Source organism: Hyla sarda, chromosome 1, assembly GCF_029499605.1.
Source record: "Hyla sarda isolate aHylSar1 chromosome 1, aHylSar1.hap1, whole genome shotgun sequence".
Classification (NCBI taxonomy): domain Eukaryota; kingdom Metazoa; phylum Chordata; class Amphibia; order Anura; family Hylidae; genus Hyla; species Hyla sarda.
Genome location: NC_079189.1, coordinates 559246336 through 559270350, shown reverse-complemented (window position 1 = coordinate 559270350; position 24015 = coordinate 559246336). Strand labels below are relative to the sequence as shown.

Below are 24015 nucleotides of genomic sequence, written 5' to 3'. Positions count from 1 at the left end.
TTATGTGCCGCCCCTACCTTGTACACAGGCTTGCCATCGGGGGGTACAGCCAATACCCTAGTAAGGGGACCAGGCTCAGGTGCAGGAGCTCTTAGCGAGTTTGATGTTCTTCTGAAGCCTCTGTGCTTTACTCACAGAGAAACTGTGATCTGCAGGGGCTGTGGGCATGGGGTGGGGGGGTGGGGTTGGGGTTGAATCGGTACAGGGGACGATAAGGAGTGATTAAGCAATGCTGGGAGATCCTACTGTAATTGAGCTTTTTATCAAATTTTATAGGTAATTAAGCTCTGGAGTGAGTACAATAAATGGTCATTTAGAAAGATTTTGGAGCTTTTTTTTTTTTTTCCCAATAGGGATGTCTCTCAATAGCGGACATTCTACTGTACTCTGATCAACAATTACCATTTTTAAAAGCATTTAGAGACTGGAACTATAGACTGAAGCTGTCCCATTGACATAAATGGGGAAAGGTGTCTGTGTGCGCTCTGAGACCTTTTGCAGAGGTCATTCCACAGGGAGGGGGAGCTGATCTGTGAGCAACAGCTGTTGTGTGTACTCAAGTTATCTATACATCACCTTTCACTGTACACGTGTCTGTGTTGATAAGAAGAGCACTAATAAGAAATGTTCTGTACAGAACAGGAAGTCTCGGCTTAATTTTATGCCTTGTGGCTATTGGAAACGGCAAGATTTCAGTATTTTAAATTGTTGAAAGTAAAATGGAAAATTATTCCCATACACTTTAGGTGATCGGCTCATTTAGTGAAAATCAGGGGTTTGATCAGATTTTTATTAGTAACTTATAAAAAATTTTATGTTTTGTTGAAAAAAATATATTTTTTAAAAAATCCAAAATGCTTGTGATGATTCTTGTCTGTGTCTTGCATTCTAATGTGTATTTTTTTCTCTCCTCCTCATTCTAAAACATTATTTCATGGTATTCTCATTTGTTTTGGGTTAATGTTTTAACCTTGTTTTATTTCTCTGTCTGGGATCTGACATAACCGTTCTGGCTTTGCATTTCTTCAGTAGATTTTAGTTAATCCGCTTGCTGATCCCATTCAGCCAGCACCTTGCCCTCCCCCCCCCCCCCCCCCCCCCATTCCTGATAATTTGTACTGCACATAGTGTATCTCGTTATATAATAAAATAAAAAAATTCAAGGTTCATTCTGTTACACATTCACATAAGCCAAAACCATTATTTCTGTTAATTTGTTTGTAGAATGTATCACTATTCTTGTCTGTGCAAAAACATAACAGCAACTAGTTACAATAACTAAAGGCACAAGACATCTCCTAGTAAAGTGGAGAAAATACAAAATATTTGAAGAATAGAGTAATATGCCCTTCTTCTTTTTTCCGTAAGGTCAACCTTTCTTTACGAAGATTGTAAGATCTCGTTTTAACCCCTTAAGGACCAAGCCCATTTTGGCCTTAAAGGGGTACAATGGTCCCTCAACATACGATGGTAATTTGTTCCAAATGAACCATCGTTATTTGAAACCATCCTATGTTGAGGCATCAGTGCAATGTAAAGTATAGGAAGTTATACTCACCTGTCCCCACCGCTTTGGTCCGTCACCACTGCCCTGGATGTCGCCCTCCATCGCTGTCACCGCTCCTATTGGATGATGGGATGGCGTGTGCGGCGACGTGATGACTACTATGGAGAGCAACAGCGATGTAGCGGAGCCCGAAGAGGACAGTCTGGAATGTCGGGGACAGGTGAGTGATCATCATCGGACCACACGGGGCACCTTAAACGGCTATCCAGCGGCAGCTGAAGCTGTCTGCGCTGCCGGATAGCCGTTTATGCGATGGCCCCGACATACAAGAGCATCATATGTTGATGCTGCCTTAATCATGCGATGCCCTCTGAGAGGCCATCGTATGTTGAAATTATCGTATGTCGGGGCCATCGCAGGTCGGGGGATCACTGTATTCCGCCCATATACATCTTATCCCCTATCCAAAGGTTGTGGTCTCTGTACAGCACCTGGCATTCTGTGTCATCATGCCCTCTCCTATAGACCTGAATGGAGGGGACTTGGCGTGACGTCACGGAGGGGTGTTGTGTGACGTCAGGTTTCCAGTCCCGGAAACTGAGGTTTTTGAAACTGGAGCATTATTGGCGGCAGAAGGCAGGTAAGGGGACCCTCCTCAGCCATTTTAGCTTGTGATGGTGGGGGTTCTGTGAGCCCCTCTGAGTAACTGATGATCTTTCACTTTAGATGCTGTGATCGGCATTGATCACTGCCTCTAAAGGTATTGATCGGAGGGAAAAACTCAAGGCACATGATTCCCTTTGCAGCTATCCTGTAAACCTTTCAGCAGAATGGCAGCCTGTATTCTGCTTCTGGAATAGCATATTCACTTTGTGACAGAGCAGTGTACCTTGGTGGAAATTATTCCATTAATTTGTCTCAGGTGCAGCACTGTTTTATTATTGATTGGGAATCAATTCAAGTATTTTAAAATACCCCACAACTCTCTCTTATTATTAGAAAAATGCAGCTTCTGTGTAACCTGCTACTAGGGAATTATTTTAGTATTTTTACTACACTTTTTCACCTTTTTCATAATTTACTGTTGTGACATTAAACATCAAAATGTTTAAGTTTCTATGAATTCTGTTAAGTCTAGTAAGGCTACAGCCACCCTACGGAATCTCTGCTCAGAGATATTCCGGATGGAAATTCTATAAGCTGCAGACTAGGAATTAACATATTCATTCCTTTTGCAGGTCTGAAGTCCGGATTTTCTACTGAGTAAATTCTGCAGTGTGAACAGTGCAGCAGAATTCCATTGAAAACAATGGAAGGCTGTTTCACTAGAGTTTCATAGTGGAATATCCTCATTGTAAATCTACCCTCAGTTGCTGCGCATGCGCTGTCAACTCTCCATGAAAATTAAGTCAGGGAGTGACTATTGAAGGTTCCAGCTGACAGTCGCCCACCACCGCGACTTTAGAGGCTCGTTCACCCAGCAGACATTCTGGATGTGAAATTCCTCTTATAGCAGAATCCCACTGTTTTAATTGGAATTCTGCTGCTCTGTGCACACTTCAGAATTGCTGCAATGAAATTTTGCTGGCAGAATAGACGTTGGCCAAAAGAATGAACATGACCGATCTTTGGGTGGAATTCCACCTTTACTGCTTTTCTTTCTAAGAGACGCCACAAGTCCACACAGTCCTACTCCAGATGGCTTCAGTGGGTGCCATCTGAATGTCCACAGTGTGAACGAGCCCTAATGGTTTCTGCATTGGAGCACACTTACCTAGAATACTTTAATTTGTAAATGCCTTGAATTTTTTTTTTATTTTACCTGTCATCTCGCTTGCATGGCTTCCCTGCCCTGACACTGCAGTGACCACCATTTTTAATCTATTAACAAATGCACTGGTGAACCAGATTTCTTAATATTTCTGTTTTCTCCATTCCCCCAACAGCTGCCTTACCATTGGGCGTTTTAAAGTTGATCACAAAAAAGCCATATCAGAGGGGTTTTTTCTGTAATGACGAGAGCATCAAGTATCCATTCCATGACAGTACCGTCACCTCCACTGTACTCTACACAGTAGGGTTCACTCTGCCTATATGCTCTGTAAGTAGCTGAATTAATGGGCAATAGGGACATATTTATTTATTTTGTTTTTAGTCAAAGAATGTTCTAGAATCTGTCAGGTCAGGAGTAAAGACTCTCTTTTTATCAATGATGTGCCTTAAAGCTCAAATTATGTTTAATATAGACCCCACCCCCTTTGCATCTAAACTTTTTGGACACCATCACTTGGGAAAGATGTATGGGATAGTCCCAATGCAATCTGTTTTTAAAGCTTAACATTTGCTGGCCTGTGACAAAGAAAAATGTTGGTCCCTTTATCAATTAGGTGACCTTACCTAGTCAACCACCAGCTGTTGCAAAACTACAACTGGGGAGGAGGATGCTGAGCTCTGCTGTGAATGGTGGTGGATCCAGTGCTATCTCTCTACTGGTGTTGCCTTTTACAGAGCTCCTCAGAAGAAAGGCATTACTGGAAAATGATCTTTACAGAACAGGACATCTCAGCTTAGTTTTAAACATAGTGGCCAAAATGGAAACTGCAAGATGTCGGGATTATTATAAAATATAGATTGAAAAATGAAAAATTAGTAAATCAGTAAAAATTATTTTAAAAATATGGTAGAACATGAACAATAGTAAAATTTTACTTATTCTGATTGTATTCTTCTGTTCAATTGCAGATTAGGGTAATTTCTGAGATAATACATGTATCAGCACAGTCATTCACATGTTTGTCCTGGGTAGATATGTATCTCACTGACCTGACACATACTTCTATCATTCTGCAAATGTCACTTATTGTATTATAATAATCTTCTAAGAGGAGTGAAGGGTGATTCAGATTTTCCTTTTGTCGTAATGGAATCAATTACTTGAAAAAAAGGCAACAATCTGTCTGCATTCTTCGTGTGGACCGAGAGCCCTGGTTTGTTGCTTGTCAATATATCCCCAAATGCCATGACTTCACTGTAGAGTAGAATCGACTGTTGTGCTGAACAATTGGTTGTGTGTAAGACGGGAGCTAGTTTATCCCCATACAGTGCCTGGCCAGAGGGAATTTTAGGACCTCTCTGCTGCCAATGTTTACTTGACTTCTTGAATAACAATTATTTTTAACATGTTGCTATGAGGAGTCTAGCTGCCATTTTATTTTTAGTACTAAGTATTTATTACTGTATTTCACTTCCTCTCCTTTAATAAAGGTTGTATGTGTCACCTGATAACTGAGACTTCACATCCAATGATGACTGGTTTATTTTAGTTGGGGGTGTATGCACAGAAAACTTTTTTGCTCCCTTTTAAAAAAGTAAAGTAAGCCTGATAAGAAAATATGGGAAGTATTAATTGTAGCCGCATGAATTACTTGGTTTGGCATGAGTCACAGATGTGGAAGATTAAAAGTAAAAAATTAAGTATGGTGGCAACCCTCATGTATTGCCACATGCTACCCTGAGTAATATATCTCAGCACTCCAAGACCGGGTAAAAGCAGCTTACTTTATCAGACCGGATATCCAGACAGATAGAACAGGAATGAAGAGTAGTTGACGTGTTTCGGTATTTGTGGAGCAGGCACTTTGCAGAAACTGCTCTTAATTCCTGTTGTATCTGTCTGGATTTTGAGCTGCTTTTACCCGGCCTTGGAGTGCTAAAAATTTGTTACTCTCTTTTTTACTGTCAGCGAAGCAGACCATTTTGCTATTGTTATCAGGGATGTGGAAATCCTGTCGTCCGACGCCCAGGACATGCAGCTAATAGCCGGCACGCAGTGTTTGCCACGGGCTGCTATTAACCCTTTAGATTGCCACTGTCAAAGCTGACAGCGGAGCCTAGAGGGACATGTAAATGCTGGTGGTCTAGTGGGGTGAATCGCTCCAAAGGGGGGGCAGGGGGCAATTCACTTTTGAGGGAGCTGAGGGCTTAACCTCTGCTTCCCTAGGGACCATGTATCTGTCATTGATAGAGACTGGCTGGACCAGGCTTTATCAATGGAGTGCAGAGCACACAGATCACTGGCGTTCAATAGAACTGAATTGATCTGTATGAGGACTCTAATGATTCCTTCTAAAAGTCCCCTACGGGGCTAAGGTGTTTAAAAGGAAAAAAAAAAACATACATATGTTATGGAGAAATAAGACATATGAGTACAATGGGTCCCGCAAATAACAAGCCCTCATATGGGTCTGTAAATGGAAAAATAAAAGTTATGACTATTATAAGGTGAGGAGAAAAAGACAAGAGGGCAAAAATGACAATTTGGCCAGACAAGTGGATTATCATGAGTCCCTTGGACAGATAGTGTTTTTTTTTTATTTGTTTTTTTTTCTTTCTTTCCACACCCCTATGCTATGCACATGCTCCTCTGGCCCCAAAAACTACCTCTGCTCATATTCCTCTTTTACAAAGCCAGTACTATAAAGGCAGAAAGCCATGCCTCCTTTATATGATTCTCTTACAAGTAGAACATTGGAACAATGAAGGGAATCTCTGCTCCTGTAAACCTCAACACTTTTTGTCCTCCTTGTAGAATATCATTTTATACTTGCTATCCTATCACAGGAGGCCCTATTTTTTTTATGATAAGAGTAGCAAATAAGTTGAACTGACCATACACATCTGATAAGTATTTCGGCTGGGCATCTTGCTTGGGCATCTTGTCTCTTCATGATGGCGGATGTTGGGGGAGAGAACAATTGGTATGTTGGATTTTAGCTTCCAGATTTCTTGTTCTTTGGGAGTCCGGCAATGTTTTTTGCTTGATTTAAACTGTCCATAGAGAAAAATTAACTGTTGATAAAACTATCATCCTTGTCTGTAGACTTTGGTGTCAGTCAGGATTTTCCCATAGACATCACATTGTTTGTCTATTTCATCACAATTTTAGGGATCTTCTTTTAAAGGCCTTTTTTTTTTTTTCTTTCTGTCATAACCTCTTAGGTCAGATTTGTGTACCTAAGGGAAGAATTTTAATGGCTGTGTATGATTTGGCCTTATTCAATGACATGGTCTAGTAATGGATTATTTCTATTGTGCAATATGGGAAGAAAAATCTGTATGTATCCTGTTTGTCATCTCACACATGACCCCAATGTTTCACTGTGAAGAAGCTGCAGGTGACTTGAAGGGCACACAATGTTAAACGGTATACTATGTTGTAAATCTCATATACTCTTTAGATATTGCCAATATGTGGAAACTGTCCTGAGTATGAATAAACATACTGAATCATATTAAAATAACAGTGTCCCCTTAACTGTCATTATTATTACACATACAGTGTACTGTGACACAAAAGACTTTGAGGCAGAAAGCAATATTGCATAACAATACAGCACAGGCTACCCTACATTATATATCATACCACTTGCTACACTAACATACCTGCTTGCTGAAATACAACATGTCAAACCATAAAGCACTGCTAAAAGTGGCATTGGTTGGTAATGGGAAAAGGGAATGGGTAAGGGAAATCAAGGGGCCTGGAGGGGGGAAAAAAGACCACTTATATATCCCTTACTCCCCACCGGGCTTGGGTATCAGGTGATCCTGTCTCCGACCAATGACACTGGGCTTTTTGTAGCTAGTGCTGACTTGCAAATCACTGACTGAAGCGGTGTCCCGCTTTAGTTAAGTAGTTGAGGGAGCGGCACTGTGTGCCACATTAGCTTCATATGCTATGCTCTGCAGCTCTGAGAAGTGTCCGCAGACGGGATCACCTAATACTGGAACCCGGCCTGGAACGAGGGAGGTGCTTGTCAGCTTTTTTATTTTATTTCCAAGCATAAGCACAGGGGAAATTTTTTATTATTATTATTATTATTATTATTATTATTATTTTTTTTTTTTTACCAGATAACTCCTTTAATCCATAGTTGATGACTGGTAAAGGACTCCACAAATGCCATGGAATCCTTGTGTCGTGCATCACAGTGCCCTTCACTAAGCATTTATACAGTGTATTTAAATGACTTAAAGATCCGTCAAAGAAATATACCTATGTAATTTCCCATTTCATTTCCATGTAATGCCTGTTGAACATCTAGTTATTTACATTTAATGACTGATCCCAATCCCTACAGGCTTCAGAACATGTAATGTGCTTTGTCGCCATCCTATTATACCGCCCTGGTGTACAGTATTTGCATTTTTTATTGTAACATACCTCCAGTTGTAAAAAAAATAAAAAAAAGTCTAGCACAGAGTTCATTGCGATTTACAGTGTTCTGTCAGAGGTCCGTGAGATGAATACGTTTCTTATTGCTACCTAAAACCAACATTACATAGAAGTCTTTATTGTGTTGAGTTCTTGGTTTTTATGTTCCTGGGGAAATCTGTTGTAGCTTTCAAAGGGAATATTGCCTTAGTCCCATATTACCATATAACAAGTCTGCCTAGTAGTTAATACAGACATGCTCCTAAATTTCTTGCCCACAAGGCTGCTCTGTCTTTGAGGAGCCTGAGAAGGCTGGGTGCAAACCACTTGCTGCCTTTTTAGCTGCCATTCATTTAAATTGTATGGAAAAGAATAGTCTTAGGCAAGTTATTAGCTCCTAAGTCCTTTTCTTATGGCAGTGGTTTTTGGTGAGTCTTTGGGGGGGGGGTCTTCTTGTTTTAAAGCCACCAGAGGATCCAACGCTTAACACCATTTAATCTGGACATTTAGGTTCTGTCCCCCAGAACCTGTACAAAACATTCCAAAATGCCTTTTATATGGGTAGAGGTTACATAAGCCATTTCCTTTTTTGCAGTTCGGATTCCTGTCTTACCAAAATTGGGAGTGTTGGCAAGTGTAAGAGGTTCTGGTACTCTGACAGGTCCAAACATGAATGTACTATTGTTTCAGAAATAGTTAAAGGGGTACTCCGGTGAAAAACTTTTTTTTATTTTTTTTTAAATCAACTGGTGCCAGAAAGTTAAACAGATTTGTAAATTACTTCTATTAAAAATCTTAATCCTTCCTGTACTTATTAGCTGCTGAATACTACACTGGAAATTATTTTCCGTTTGAAACACAGAGCTGTCTGCTGACATCACGAGCACAGTGCTCTCTGTTGACCTCTCTGTCCATTGGAGGAATTGTCCAGAACAGCATATGTTTGCTGTGGGGATTTCCTTTTACGCTGGACAGTTCCTAAAATGGACAGAGATGTCAGCAGAGAGCACTGTGCTCATGATGTCAGCAGACAGCTCTGTTTCAAATGGAAAAGAATTTCCAGTGTAGTATTCAGCAGCTAATAAGTACAGGAAGGATTAAGATTTTTTTAATAAAAGTAATTTACAAATCTGTTTAACTTTCTGGCACCAGTTGATTTAAAAAAAAATAAAAAAATAAAATTTCACCGGAGTACCCCTTTAATAAAGTCTAAGGCTTTGTTTACTTCTACACCTAAGGTTCCATTAAGGCATCATGCCTGGACATTAAGGCAACATGCCTGGAACACGATGGACCTTATTAAAGATACTGGGGTCTGACATGTGCTGCCTGTGTCCAGCATGCAGTGAAATCTGGCACTGTCGTTGTTTTTGCATTCTCCTATGATGGACAAAAATAGAAACAGCATTAAAGCGGTATTTCAGTAAAAACCTTTTTTTTCCATATTAACTGGCTCCAGAAAGTTAAACAGATTTGTAAATAACTTCTATAAAATAAAATAAAAATCTTAATCCTACCAGTACTTATCAGCTGCTAAAGTTGAGTTGTTTTCTGTCTGACAACAGTGCTATCTGCTGACACCTCTGTTTGTCTCAGGAACTGTCCAGAGCATGAGAGGTTTGCAGCGATTTGCTCCTACTCTGGTCAGCAGAGAGCACTATTGTCGGTCACAAAAGAACAACTCAACTTCAGCAGCTGATATGTACTGGTAGGATAAAGATTTTTTTAATAGAAGTAATTTGGAAATCTGTGTAACTTTCTGGAGCCAGTTTATATGAAAAAAATAGTTTTTCACTAGAATACCCCTTTAATGTCAATGAAGGGAGGACTTTGCTGGTATAAGTAAACATTCTCGTCCCCCTAGGCTGTACAGATTCAGGTCATCGTCTTTCTATTGTGACCTCCTCTCTTTGCATAGCAACATGGAACATTTTAACTTTGCTCCCGTCACCCTGGTGTCACAAACGTAAATAACTTTATTTTATGAGAGTTTTTCCCTTTCTGTTCTCGTCGAGGAAGTGTGAAGGAAGGACGTATATTCAGCTATCTGACCGTTGTCATTGACAGGAAAGGAAGTTTATTTTCTCCACTGTTGATGTTTTTGCAACTCCTCCAGCCCGGTGCTAAAATAGATTGGATTATTTAGGAAGCGGTAATAAACCCAGACGACAGGTGTGGGCACAAAACCACCTCATGGTTATTTTAGGACCTTCACTGCACTGATCTTGATTTTATCTTGACAGATTGGGAGGGAACACATAGAAGTCCTTGGTGCCTGCCCAAGATACTGGACAATATATCCGCTACATTTTTAGATAATCTGGATGTGACTTATGCTAACATTGTGTACCGGTGTAACATGTACTGCCTGTAGGGAGAACAGGGTAAACATCCTGCTCTTACTGTGCCAAATGGTAGACTTTTTTTTATGGGGAAAAAGTTGACAAGGAAATATTTTGGGCAACCATAGACCATATTTGTTGGCAAAGAATTCTTACAGTTACCATCAAGTGAATGTAAATTCTCCCATTCATGATATGGTTTGCAGGCCAGTCTAGAGACCACTTTGAGACCACTTTGAGACCACTTTGAGACCACTTTGAGACCACTTTGAGACCACTTTGAGACCACTTTGAGACCACTTTGAGACCACTTTGAGACCACTTTGAGACCACTTTGAGACCACTTTGAGACCACTTTGAGACCACTTTGAGACCACTTTGAGACCACTTTGAGACCACTTTGAGACCACTTTGAGACCACTTTGAGACCACTTTTAAATAGACTTTTAGGTGGTGGATCTTTTGTTAGATGCAAGCCACTCTGCTTTCCTCTAAGCCATGCCCTCCTGTTAAAAGTGGTGCAATCTGTTCTTTTTGTCTAATTTAGTTTTAAAAAGCTGTTTTATCACATACTGGTGCACATACTTTTATGTCTTTTAGTTTGTATTGGCAATTTACAGGGATTTCTGCTTTTTACATGTTAAATGGGTTGTCCGGCAAATAAACTTATCCCCTATCCACAAGATAGGGGATACATGTCTGGTTGCAGGGGGTCCTATTGTTAGGACGGGGGCAGTCTCCTACCTCTGAGGGCACCAACCTCCACCTTCCAAGACTATTTGGTCTCTTGAGTAGCGGACCACTTTGCCAATCACCAGCTGAGGTAGGACATCTCTGCGGCTGGTGATTGGTGGAGCATTCCGTCACTCCCGTGACCAGTTAGTAACGCAATGTGGGGGTTGGAACGCTTTGAGGAAAAAGATCGACCCCGTTCTGGAGATTGCAGGGGTGGCAGCGGTAGTTTTATTCCCCAGATAGCCCCTTTAACTGTACTGAAGAAACACATTACACTGAACGGTGCAGTTTGTGCATCTAAATAGTTTACTATATAGTGCTATATAACAGTCATGTGCTTGAGATCTTACATGGCCTTACAGAAATGATCCTTCTGTTGTCATGTACAACAGCACAATGCTAAGTATTTTATTCTTGGGGGACATATTGAAAATAACTGTAGTTATTCAAAGAGACATGTAAAATAGTATCTCTAGTTGACATCACTTCGGAACTTTTTTTTTTACTATTAAAAAAACTGTTGAATTATATGCAAGAAGTTTTTTTTTTTATTTTTTAAATTTTTTTGTCACAAGCAAAAGCTTTGAGGGTACATAACAAGTACCGTACTTTATTAGCGATATATAAAATTAAGGCTCGTAGTTCAGCAATGGGTTTCCCAGACTTTTGTGTCAATTTCCTTCCTCGTTGTTAGCTGGTTAGTTTTTTTTCTCTCTCGGCTTATGTGGCACATTATAAGTTGACATGTTTTGAGATGTTGAAGTGTGTGAAAGTCGCCTCTGGCGCCACCTACACCACCCCTCAGTATGCAAAGCAGGATAAAGCTCAGTGCTAATATTAGGATGGGTGTGTAACCTACTGGGGCTCTGGGTGTGGGTGACATCGTCGCTGTAGCTGCTATTAATGTCTAAATTTATCTTTGTGGAAACCACCTGATCCCTATCGAAAGTTCTCAGTCCCATTGCTGACAAATCACGATAACAAGCAATACTACAAATCCCAGCATGCCACACTGAGAATCCAGCTTTCCTTCTCCTAGGATTTCCAGCGTGCACGAACGGTCTGGAGCCTGGTCCTAAGCAGATCCACAGTAGAAGAATCATCCAGCATTGACTATCCGATAAAACCTTTTAATTTTATTGAAAAAAAACTTAAAACCTCAGAAAGCAGTATATTATAATCTAACCTGTTTAGGTATCATGTTTTAATCAAAGTTTATATTTATCTGTGATAAAAACTTAATGCTGAAAAGAATCCGGTTATAATACACGGCTTTCTGTCGTGGCACAACTGATTTTTAAACCTTTTCTAGAAAAGTAGGCGTTTTATCTGATACCCTCAGTGTTGGATTCTTCACCCGCTGGCATGTTGTTGTCTGTGCAGATCTCCCTTTTAGAAGGTTAGAAATGACTCTCGAATGAGTTTTAATGTTGGAAATATCTGTTGTAATCTGTGGTGCATGACACAGGGATTTCTAATGGAATATGTCATAAGGCCCCATACTGAGCATAACACATTGGATTAGGTTATTCATGGAGTCATCCTTCAATGGGTGGTGGTGGAATTAAGTGGCTGTAAATGCCAGAGGCAGAGGAGGAATGATTGTTTCAGCCGACAGCTGTTATATAGACTCCGTGTGAGCAGATCTGGGTGCGTCGCTGTTGGTACACAGCTGGTTACATGAATTATCTCTCTTGAATCCCACCTCCATGCTGCGCCAAAGTTATTTTGTGTGACGACCGGTCCTGTATTTATCAGACTCATGAGTTTTGTTCCCTCAGTAGTTTTGAACTTAATTATTTTTTTTTTTTTTAGAGGCTGATTGGTTGCTATAGGCAACTTAGAAGCCTTTCCTCTGGACAGGTTTTGATAAATCTCCCCACTTGAGTCTATGTTCAGATAGTGGAATGTCCGTGCGGAATTCCGCCAAAATATTCTGCATGGACAATCATGCGGAATTTCTGCAGCAGATGATTCCGTGGCGGAAATCTCTATTCCGACATTCGCAGAAAGAATAGACTTGTCTATTCTTTCTGACGATTCTTCTCGGAAATGCATTGTCATATATGAGTTTGTACATTTCTGAGGGGTCCTAGCACCTGCCGGATCACTCAAATGTGTGTAATGTCCGCCCGGATTTTAAAAGCGGACATATCACACACTTTTGTCCGTGTAAATACGGGCTTGGGGTGTATTCACACAAATAGGATTTGCTGCAGATTTGAAGATGTGTTCATGTTCAATCATTTAGTTTACACAAAAATCTGCAGAATCAAATATTCAGCAGATCCTGTATCTGGAAGCAACGAAATCCCTGGGACGTATGTGAACAAGGCCTTAGCTGACAGATCCGCTTTAAATGGGCCTCTTTTGAAAAGCTAAATTTTAAGGCCGATCCTCAGTACAAAATTGTCAATCTGACTTAGAAATAAAACTGTCAGATTTTTCCATAACAACCAATCACAGCTCAGCATTCATTTTACCCGAACAATTTGAGAAATAACTTCTGAGCTGTGATTGGTTGCTATGGAAAAATAAGAATGTTTTTGTCTCCTGCAGATTTGATAAATTTTGGCCAAAGTTGTTTTTTTTTTCTTTTATTTTTCTTCTATTTTCCTAATTGTCGGCTGCACAGGTTTCCGGGGTATGGTTTCTTCATCTCTTACTATAAATCATGCATGCTCTCTCCTATCATACTGTATATCGTAATGTTTTATTGTATATTTGTCCTTCTTGCCTGCGTTGCTTTCTCGCAGTCTTAACCTTTTCCCATTAATGCTGCATTGTCGTGTTGTCCGCTCTATATTAATGCATATCTTTCTTCCTTTTGCTAGCTGGATTGCCTTTTGCAATTCTCAATTTGAAGCATAGCTCCTTCAAACGCGGATTTTTCTGTAGCGATGAATCCATCCGGTATCCGTACAAAGAAGACACCATTTCATATCAGTTATTAGCAGCGATAATGATTCCGCTCAGTATTCTTATTGTAAGTTATGACCTATCTCTGTTATATTTTTACTACAGGCTTGTCTGTCATAATTTTGTTAAAATAAAAACATAGGCAGGGTTTGGACTACCATGTATTGTGTATGGTAGAATCCTGACTTTACCCTGATGCCATATATCGGGGGAGAGAAAGGTCCGACATGTTGGATTTCAACTGCCCAATAGTTTTAAGGGAGATAATCCATAACCAGGGGAGTGTGTCAGAAGTTTATTCCCCTATTAATAACATGTATATCAGGGTTCAGAAGGAATATACGCTAAACAAGGCCCAGGCCGGTCATACATATTAGTCACCTGTTGGCCGATTGGAATTTCTTTGCATCATGCTTTTAGTATTTTTAGGCACCCTGGTTGGGAAACAGTGGTTTGGAGCAGTGGTCTCAAACTGTGGCCCTTCAGATGTTGCAAAACTTCAACTCTCAGCATGCCCAGACAGCCCTTGGCTGCAGCCAAGGGCTGTCTGGGCATGCTGGGAGTTGAAGTTTTGCAACATCTGAAGCCACAGTTTGAGACCATTGGTTTAGATTGATATTTAGAATTGCAGTATTAGTATTAGAATCGCAGATCCCATAATACATTGAAGGGGTAGTCTAGAGATTAACTTATTTTTTAAAACTACTCTCTTACTCGCTCCCCCCTGTATGCAGCTTTTGAGTTTTGATGATGTCAATTTCCCGCTATTCCAATCAGGACAAAACGGGAATTTTTGATAGTGTACAGGCACCGTCAGAAAGGCATAGGCTAGGGATCACCATCGTCTTGTGCACAGATGAGACCAAGAGAGAGCTTTTTGGTAAAGCACATCATTCTACTGTTTACTGAAAATGGAATGAGGCCTACAAAGAAAAGAACACAGTACCTACAGTGAAATGGTGGAGGTTCAATGATGTTTTGGGGTTGTTTTGCTGCCTCTGGCACTTAGGTGCCTTGAATGTGTACAAGGCATCATGAAATCTGAGGATTACCAATGGATTTTGGGTCGCACAGTGTCAGAAAGCTGGGTTTGCGTCTGAGATCTGGGTCTTCAAGCAGGACAATGACCCCAAACATATGTCAAAAAGCCCCCAGAAATGGATGGCAACAAAGCGCTGGAGAGTTCTGAAGTAGCCAGAAATGAGTCCAGATCTAAATCCCATTGAACACCTGTTGAGAGATCTTAAAATTGCTGTTGTGAAAAGGCGCCTTCCAATAAGAGAGACCTGGAGCAGTTTGCAAAGGAAGAGTGGTCCAACATTCCGCCTGAGAGGTGTAAGAAGCTTATTGATGGTTATAGGAAGATATAGCATTTCAAAAGGGTGTACAACCAAATATTAAGTTAAGGGTGCCAATAATTTTGTCCAGCCCATTTTTGGAGTTTGGTGTGACATTATGTCCAATTAGCTTTTTTTCCTCCCTTTTTTGGTTTAGTTCCAATACACGTAAAGAGGAAAAAAAACGTGTATAGCAAAACATGTTACTGCAGTCCTTTTCTGTGATAAATACTTCAGGGGTGCCAACATCTATGGCTATGAATATATATATATATATATATATATATATATATATATATATATATATGCGCCCCACCCATAATAAAATACATTTTTAATTGCTGCATCCTTAAAGGGTTTAGTCTTTTGTGAATCTGCCTTTTCCTTGAACTACATGTGTAATGTAATAGGGGTTCTGTTCTCAAGCATCATGTGACACAGAAAATATCTACAAGGAAGATTTCTTCTTTGCTTGTCCACCCACCCACTGAAATCTATGCCAACTATTGGCTGACATGGATTCCTTCTATAATAATCTCCCAATTTCTGGGATTTAAAATAAATATTTTTAGCTGCAGGAGGCCATGCCTCTGCCACTTAGCACCGCCCAGTTTCCTCATCACTTTTAAGACTGTATTCACATTTGTGTTCTTTTTCCTGTTCATTTGCCCGGTCATTGTACCAGATGAAGGGAATAACAGAGCTGAAGGACACAACAGTGCCCGACAAACCCTATTACCTTCTATGGTGGCTGCTATTTGGATGGACAAAATAGTGCACCATTCTACACTATTTCAAGTATTGGAACCTGTGATAGAGGTGCCCAACAGACCCTCTAACACAAATGAGAACGTAGTCTAAAAGTGATGAGGCAAAATACCCCCAAAAACAAAAAAGCCCTGGCATACATGGACTAAGTAACATTGGATAACTTAACCTCTTAACAACGCCGGACGTAAATGTACATCCTGGAGAGCTGGTACTTAACGCACCAGAACCTACATTTACATCTTATACATAACCGCAAGCATCGGAGCGATGCTGGGGTCATGCGCGGCAGGTCCCGGCTTCTCATAGCAGTCAGGGACCCACCGGTAATGGCGGACATCCGCGATCGTGCAGATGTCTGCCATTAACCCCTCAGATTCCGTGATCAATACAGATCACGGCATCTGCAGCATTGCGGACACTAAAATGGATGATTGGATCGCCCGCAGCGCTGCCACGGCGATCCGATCATCCAGCATGGCAGCTGGAGGTCCCCTCACCTGCCTCCGCTGCCTTCCATGGGTCTTCTGCTCTGGTCTGCGATCAAGCAGACCAGAGCAGAAGATGACCGATAATACTGATCAGTGCTATGTCCTATGCATAGCACTGAACAGTATTAGCAATCGAATGATTGCTATAAATAGTCTCCTATGGGGACTATTAAAGTGTAAAAATGAAAGTTTAAAATTTTTTGTTAAAACCCCCTCCCCCAATAAAATAGTAAATTGTCCAATTTCCCCTATTTCACGCCCAAAAAGTGTTAAAAAAATAAATTATATACATATTTGGTATCGCCACGTGCTTAAATATCCGAACTATTAAAATAAAATGTTAATGATACCGTACGGTGAACGTAAAAAAAAGTCCAAAATAGCTGCTTTTTTTTTTTAGTAACATTTTATTCCCAATTTTTTTTTAATAAAAAATGTATTAAAAGTTTTAGATAAGCACATATGGTATCAATAAAAATGACAGATCACGGCGCAAAAAAGAGCCCTCATACCGCCGCTTATACGGAAAAATCAAAAAGTTATAGGTCTTCCAAATAGGGGGATTTTAAACTTACTAATTTGGTTAAACAGTTAGCGATTTCTTTTTAAGTGCAACAGTAATAGAAAAGTATGTTATCATGGGTATCATTTTAATTGTATTGACCCAAAGAATTAAGAACACGTCATTTTTACCGTAAATTATGTGGCATGAAAACGAAACCTTCCAAAATTTGCAAAATTGCGGTTTTCATTTTAATTTCCCCACACAAATAGTATTTTTTTTTTTTGCACCATACATTTTATGGTAAAGTGATGGCATTACAATGTGCAACTGGTCGCGAAAAAAAACAAGCCCTCTTACTAGTCTGTGGATGAAAATATAAATGATTTATGATTTTTTGAAAGTGAGGGGGGGGGGGGAAAAAGAAAACGTAAAAATAAAATAGTCTGAGTCCTTAAGGCCCAAATGGGCTTTGTCCTTTACCCTTTCCCAATTCATGACATACATGTACGTCATGGGTCGGCTCCTATTCTATAACGCGGGGCCACGGTGCCGTGCGCTATTAACCCTTTAGACGCGGCGTTCAAAGTTGAACGCTGCGTCTAAAGTGAAAGTAAACTAATGCCGGTTAGCTCAGGGAGCTGTTCGGGATTGCCGCGATGAAATCGTGGCATCCCAAACAGCTTGCAGGACAGCCGGAGGGTCCCTACCTGCCTCCATGCTGTCCGATCGCCAAATGACTGCTCAGTGCCTGAGATCCAGGCATGAGCAGTCAAGCGGCAGAATCATTGATCAATGGTTTCCTATGAGAAACCATTGAACAATGTAAAAGATCAGTGTGTGCAGTGTTATAGCCCCCTATGGGAGCTATAACATTGCAAAAAAAAAAGTGAATAAAGATCATTTAACCCCTACCCTAATAAAAGTTTGAATCACCCCCTTTTTCCATAAAAAAAACAAAACATAAATGAAAATAAACATGTGTTATCGCCGCATGCGGAAATGTCCGAATTATAAAAATACATAGTTAATTAAACCCCATGGTCAATGGCGTACGCGCCATAAAATTCCAAAGTCCAAAATAGCGTATTTTTTTGTCACTTTTTATACCATGAAAAAATGAATAAAAAGCGATCAAAAAGTCTGATCATTACAAAAATGGTACCGCTAAAAAGTTCAGATCACGGCACAACAAATGAGCCCTCATACTGACCCATACGCAGAAAAGTAAAAAAAGTTTATAGGGGTCAGAAGATGACAATTTTAAACGTATACATTTTCCTGCATGTAGTACGACAAAATCAAACCTATATAAGTAGTGTACCTTTTTTAAAGGTAAGGAGGAAAAAACGAAAGTGCAAAAAACGGAAAACCCCCGGGTTATGAAGGGGTTAAGGGTTAAAGTTCCCTGGAGTACCCCTTTAAGTGACTGCCAGGTACACAGGACTTTACTTGTCTCTTAAGAAATAAGACCTGATATACAGGTTTTAAAATCCACCTCTATTCTGCTATTCCACCTAGGTTATCCTCCTACCAGTAATATCTACAGACTTACCTTTTTAATACCAGCTTCACTATTGCCTGTGCTTTTGGTCTTTTTAGTATTGACTCTGTTTACTTTTGGCTATTTGTTTCATTGATTCTACACCAACCTGATTTGATGGTAGCGTCTTGCCTCCTTTCTTTTATGGTTATAGGTAACCTGTGACTTAGAGCTTGGCTTGTGTCTTAGCAAATACTTTCAGACCTCCACTGATCTTATAGCTGTGCTTTCCTTGCAGTGGTCAGTGGTGAAGCCCAGGGTGCTGGGTTGTACAGACCCACCAGTACCAATGGCTCTGACACCGTATTGGACTACAGTAATCCAGCAGAAGACAACATAAATTGAAACTAACTAAATTAGCATTAGAGATGAATCACATACAACCAATTTCAGAACAGTAAAGGCAGGTGTAAAACTGGTCTTCAACACAATTTGTGGAAAATTTTGTGGTAGAACTCATTTTGCCTAGTAATTCTCCCTCAGGCCAAGTGTACACGCAGTATAAAATTTGCAGATATATATGTAACACGTTTTTTTTTTTTTTTTGTGGCTGTAATCAAGGACAACTGGTCGTAAATTTAAAAATAAAATAAAATAAATGCAATTTTTTTGTTTCTGAAAAATCACACACACAATAAATCAACAAATTTTATGCTGTGTGAACCTTGGTCTTGGTGTTTTATTAATGGAACGTTCTGATAACAAATTGCTTCTTTTTTTTCCTTTTATATAACGTTCATATCTCTTATCTGTCGTAGCTGTTACTTTGCTGTCTTTCGACAGTAGGAAGGCTTTGTTGTATATTTTTTCTTTTTCACTTTTTTTCCAAGGTTCTGAAATGGAAAGTTGCAGTTAGGGAGTCTTGTCAAGTAGCAGATGGAAAAATTAAGCACCACGTGTCCTGCCCAAAAAGTGGTCTCCAGAGGCCCCGACATTCTCTTGGGTTTGGACGTGTTCCAATCGAGCTGTGTCCTGATAACCCTAGTTATTAGACAACAGGATTTTTTTCTTGTGCAGAAGTTAGAACTAGTCTCTACAAGCATTGCCAGACTGCGCAGTCTGTCTGTATCTCCAGTGATGGCGTGTAGTTGCTTGATAAGAATAGCTAGAGCATTGTGTTGTAATATGCAAACAGCAGGTTGTAAAGATAATAAACATTCTCAACAGAGGAAAGTGCAGAAAATAGTTTTTGGAACACATCGCATCCCAAAGGCACTAGTAATAATATGCTCCAGGCAAGGGAGCAAATAAGTCTACAGGGACATACTTTAAATCTTTATTTTTGTTAATATTCCCAGGGATCAGTTGTAAAGTGCTGGGAATCTAAGCAATAAGTCTAGGTCAGGGTTTCCCAACCAGGGTGCCTCCGGATGTTGCAAAACTACAACTCCCAGCATGCCTGGACAGCCTTTGGCTGTCCAGGCATGCTGGGAGTTGTAGTTTTGCAACACCTGGAGGCACCCTGATTGGGAAACACTGGTCAAGGTTAAAGGGGTTATCCAGGAAAAAACTATATATGTGTATATATATGTGTGTGTGTGTGTGTATATGTATATGTATGTATATATATATATATATATATATATATATATATATATATATATATATATATATATATATATACATACACACACACACACACACACACACACACACACACACACACACACATACACACACACATACACACACACACACACACACACACACACACACACACATACACACACATACACACATACACACACACACACACACACTGGCTCCAGAAAGTTAAACAGATTTGTAAATTACTTCTATTAAAAAAAATCTTAATCCTGCCAGTACTTATTAGCTGCTGAATACTACAGAGGAAATGGTTTTCTTTTTGAACACAGAGCTCTCTGCTTACATCATGACCACAGTGCTCTCTGCTGACATCTCTGTCCATTTTAAGAACTGTGCAGAGTAGGAGGAAATCCCCATAGTAAACATATGCTGCTCTGGACAGTTCCTAAAATGGACAGTTATGTCAGCAGAGAGCACTGTGGTCATGATGTCAGCAGAGAGCTCTGTGGTCCAAAAAGAAAACCATTTCCTCTGTAGTATACAGACCCTAAAAAGTACCGGAAAGATTAAGATTTTTTTAATACAAGTAATTTACAAATCTGTTAAACTTTCTGGCACCAGTTGGTTTAAAAAAATAAATAAAAAAAAAAAGTTTTCCACGAGAGTACCCCTTTAACACTGCAGTTTTCGAGTGTGGAAGATGCTAAGGGTTCATTAACACCATGTTTCGGAGATCCGGCTGCCAGATCCTGCAGGGAAATTTCAAAACCGGCCACTGCCTTATCCCAGCCCATGCACACCACAGTTTGGAGTCCGGCCACAAAACCAAATACGGGCAAAAAATTAGCCGACCGGAGTCACTATCTGACTTTGTTCGGCGCATTTAAATTAATGACATTCGTCGCCAGTCCGGTTGTGACTGCATCCTAACTCTGGCGCTTGGACCTCGCGAATTGACCTGAGATCATAATTTCAGCAGTGTGGACTGTGCAGTGGAATCCCATTGACAGCAATAGTATTCTGCTCCACCAGAATTTCCAAGTGTAATTTTTAAGCGGAGTTAATCTCAGTTCTGCAGTGTGAACCTAACCTTAGTTTTCAGTAACCCCAGCTCAGGGAAAATGTCCATTAAAATCAGTCGGCTGTCATTCTAATACATAAAAGTGCCTGGTCCTTGAGGGCGGAGTCAATGGTCCTGACTGAGGACCCCCTCTATTACCTAAGAATACCCTAATAAGTTTTTTTTATGCAATTTTGGGTTTCATTTTTGTATGGGTCTTTTGCTGTAGTCTGATTATGTCATGTTGAAGGGAATGAAGCCAGATTGATGGCACTTTAACTTGGTTGACAGTTGAATAGGCTATAAAGAATTGGAAAAAAAATCAGATTTTTTCCAAAAACAGCACCACACTTGTCTTCAGGTAGTGTGAAGTTTTGCTGCTCATTTCCTTTTAAGTGAATGGAGTCAGGTTACATACAAAGTTCTGTATTATTTATTTTACCTTTGCATTTTTAACACTGGAAAGAACCTAACAAACCTAAAGGGGTTATGCAGGATTAGAAAAACACCGGTGTTTTCTGCCAAAAACAGCATCACACCTGTTCTTTTATGGTTATACAACTCTGCTCTATTAATTTCAATGGAAATGAGCTGCAATACCACACACAGCCTGAGGACAAGGGGTGCTGTTCCTGGTAGAGAGCCGTTATCACTCTCCTATAATGGATAATCCCTTTAAGAAGTGTTATTAAAATGATCTATAATGTTAATCTTTTTTTAGAGAATACTAATTCCCTTTGTGCCCCCCCCCCCCCCAAAACCAGGTCTTCTCCATCTTATTCTACTAGGGTCTCCCAATTGGTCATAGTCCAAAAATTTTTAAATGACTACGTTTCTCTAATAATCTGCCCCCTGAACTCATAAGGTTATTAAATTGTGGCAACAATGTGTAAATTATGTTTTGAAACTAAAAATTGGTGCAACAGAAGAAAGGATTGTGCAGTGTATGATAGCTCCTGCCAGGACCAGTAGCCTATCACTGCTGGTGCTTCTAAAGGCTTGGAAAGCTGAGTGGCATGCAGAATGTGTGCTACCCAGCTTTCCCAGTCTCCTAAAGAGTGTTGCTTTTCCTCTTCTGCAAGGTTTACTTAAGTCTGGCAATGCTGATTAGGGATGTAAGAAAAAATCGATTTTTCATTTGCCGATACAGAATCGATTCAAAATATTTTTGAATCGATTCTTTTAGGGATGTGGAATTTTTAATAAAACGCACTTTATCTTACCTGCCAACGAGCCCGCGGAGCTCCGGTACACTCCGGTACAGGTGTTCGGTCCCGGGCTGTATTCTTCTTACTTCCTGTTAGTCCGGCACGTCACATGGAGCTTCAGCCTATCACTGGCCGCAGCGATGTCCCGCCTCCGCTGGTGATAGGCTGAAGCTCCATGTGACGTGCCGGACTAACAGGAAGTAAGAAGAATACAGCCCGGGGACCGAACACCTGTACCGGAGTGTACCGGAGCTCTGCGGGCTCGTTGGCAGGTAAGATAAAGTGCGTTTTATTTTATTTTGCAGCCCGGACGGGATAACATGAGAAAAGTGAGCACCGGAGTACTAGATCGCCGCTGTCAAAGCTGACAGCGGCGTCTATTGGGATCTATGAATGCTCCCAGGTGGGCGATATATCGCGATGTATCGTCACCTAGACGGTATCGCGATATATCGGGATATATCGAATCGCCACACTGGTATCGCGATTCGAATCGAATCGCCAAATTCTTGGCGATTCACACCCCTAATGCTGATAGTGATTTATAAAGCCTTAATGGTAACACATGTATTGGGATCAAAGCAATTTACATAAAATACCAGGAAAACATTTTAAATGTATAGAACTTTTATAATCTTCAGGTTACTTTCTACAAGCTGTGATGTTGCTGCATATGGTATTTACCTCCATCTTTTTCTTTCCTACAGATCATTTTAGGGGAAGCCCTGTCTGTATTTTTTAACCGGTTGCAGTCAAACGGCTTTATCAGAAATCACTATGTTGCGACTATTTACAAAGCCATTGGCACGTTCATCTTTGGAGCCGCCGTAAGCCAGTCGCTGACAGATATCGCCAAGTACACTATAGGGCGCCTGAGGCCTCACTTTGTGGATGTTTGTAAACCAGACTGGACCAAGATCAACTGCAGTGCAGGATACATTGAGAACTTTGTCTGTCAAGGAGATCTGGTGAAGTCCAGTGAAGCACGGTGAGTACAATCGCTCATCTGTATGTTAGTATTAATGTTTCATCATGTCTGCTGATAAAGAGCTTTACACCACTGACTTATGTAAACGTACCAGGAGCTCCTATCTGATGTGTGTTGCTTCACATGACTTCTAAGTAAAGTGTTACGTTACAGTGTACATATCCACCTATACTTATCACCACTGCAAACATCATATTTCAGGTGTAGCTGCACATGGGTTGTTTACGAAGCCAGAGGTCTGCTTTACAATCTGTCTGCAACATGGAGGACAAGGGTTCAGGCACACACTGTATGGCAGCACATATGGTCCCTTTTGTATTACAGATCTGTTGGGACAACATAAGGCACCATGGGGGAGTTTATAATTGGTTTTTACCCTATTTTTGTGGTGTTTAATTTTTGCTATGATTTATCGCAGTTTCTGTTTAGAGACTTTTTTCATTGGGACTTTTGCATTAGGTGCTTTTTCTAAAATTGTGTAGCTATGCCATAGTTGGGTTAACGTCTTGCAGTGGTCATGAAATTATCGCATATCTTCCAAAACTGGCCGTGGACAGCATCAGTAAAAAGTTGCGCATTTTAGAGTAATGGGTTAAAACGTCGCAGAGGAGAAAACATACAAGTGGGGTACTGAAGTATAATTTCTAAAACGTGTGTACGAACACCATATTTATCACATGCCCTGCCCCATTAAAAACAAATTGGCGCACATACACATTACCACCACACCACCCTTGATAAATTCTACCCCATAGCCTCTGCTCCCTGAGGCAAATGGCTGTGCAATATGGTATACCACAGTTTTAGTTTTTTATTTTTATTTGCAGATTTGAAAATTAAAAACCTTTTTGCA

General features: G+C 40.3%; 1 protein-coding gene across 3 annotated transcripts in view; it reads left to right on the top strand.

The window, feature by feature from the left end:
* Window positions 1–24015, top strand: part of PLPP1 (phospholipid phosphatase 1) — a 76751-nt gene that overhangs the window by 26831 nt on the left and 25905 nt on the right. Inside the window, exons 1-3 of one of the 3 annotated variants that reach the window (XM_056542494.1) lie at window positions 3497–3608; window positions 13633–13784; window positions 22882–23162. In XM_056542494.1, coding sequence (XP_056398469.1) covers window positions 3602–3608; window positions 13633–13784; window positions 22882–23162 — 440 coding nt within the window. In that variant the 5' untranslated portion in view covers window positions 3497–3601. Of the gene's footprint in view, window positions 1–3453; window positions 3609–13632; window positions 13785–22881; window positions 23163–24015 lie in introns of those variants that run through there. The other 2 variants (XM_056542481.1, XM_056542488.1) reach the window with 2 other exon arrangements.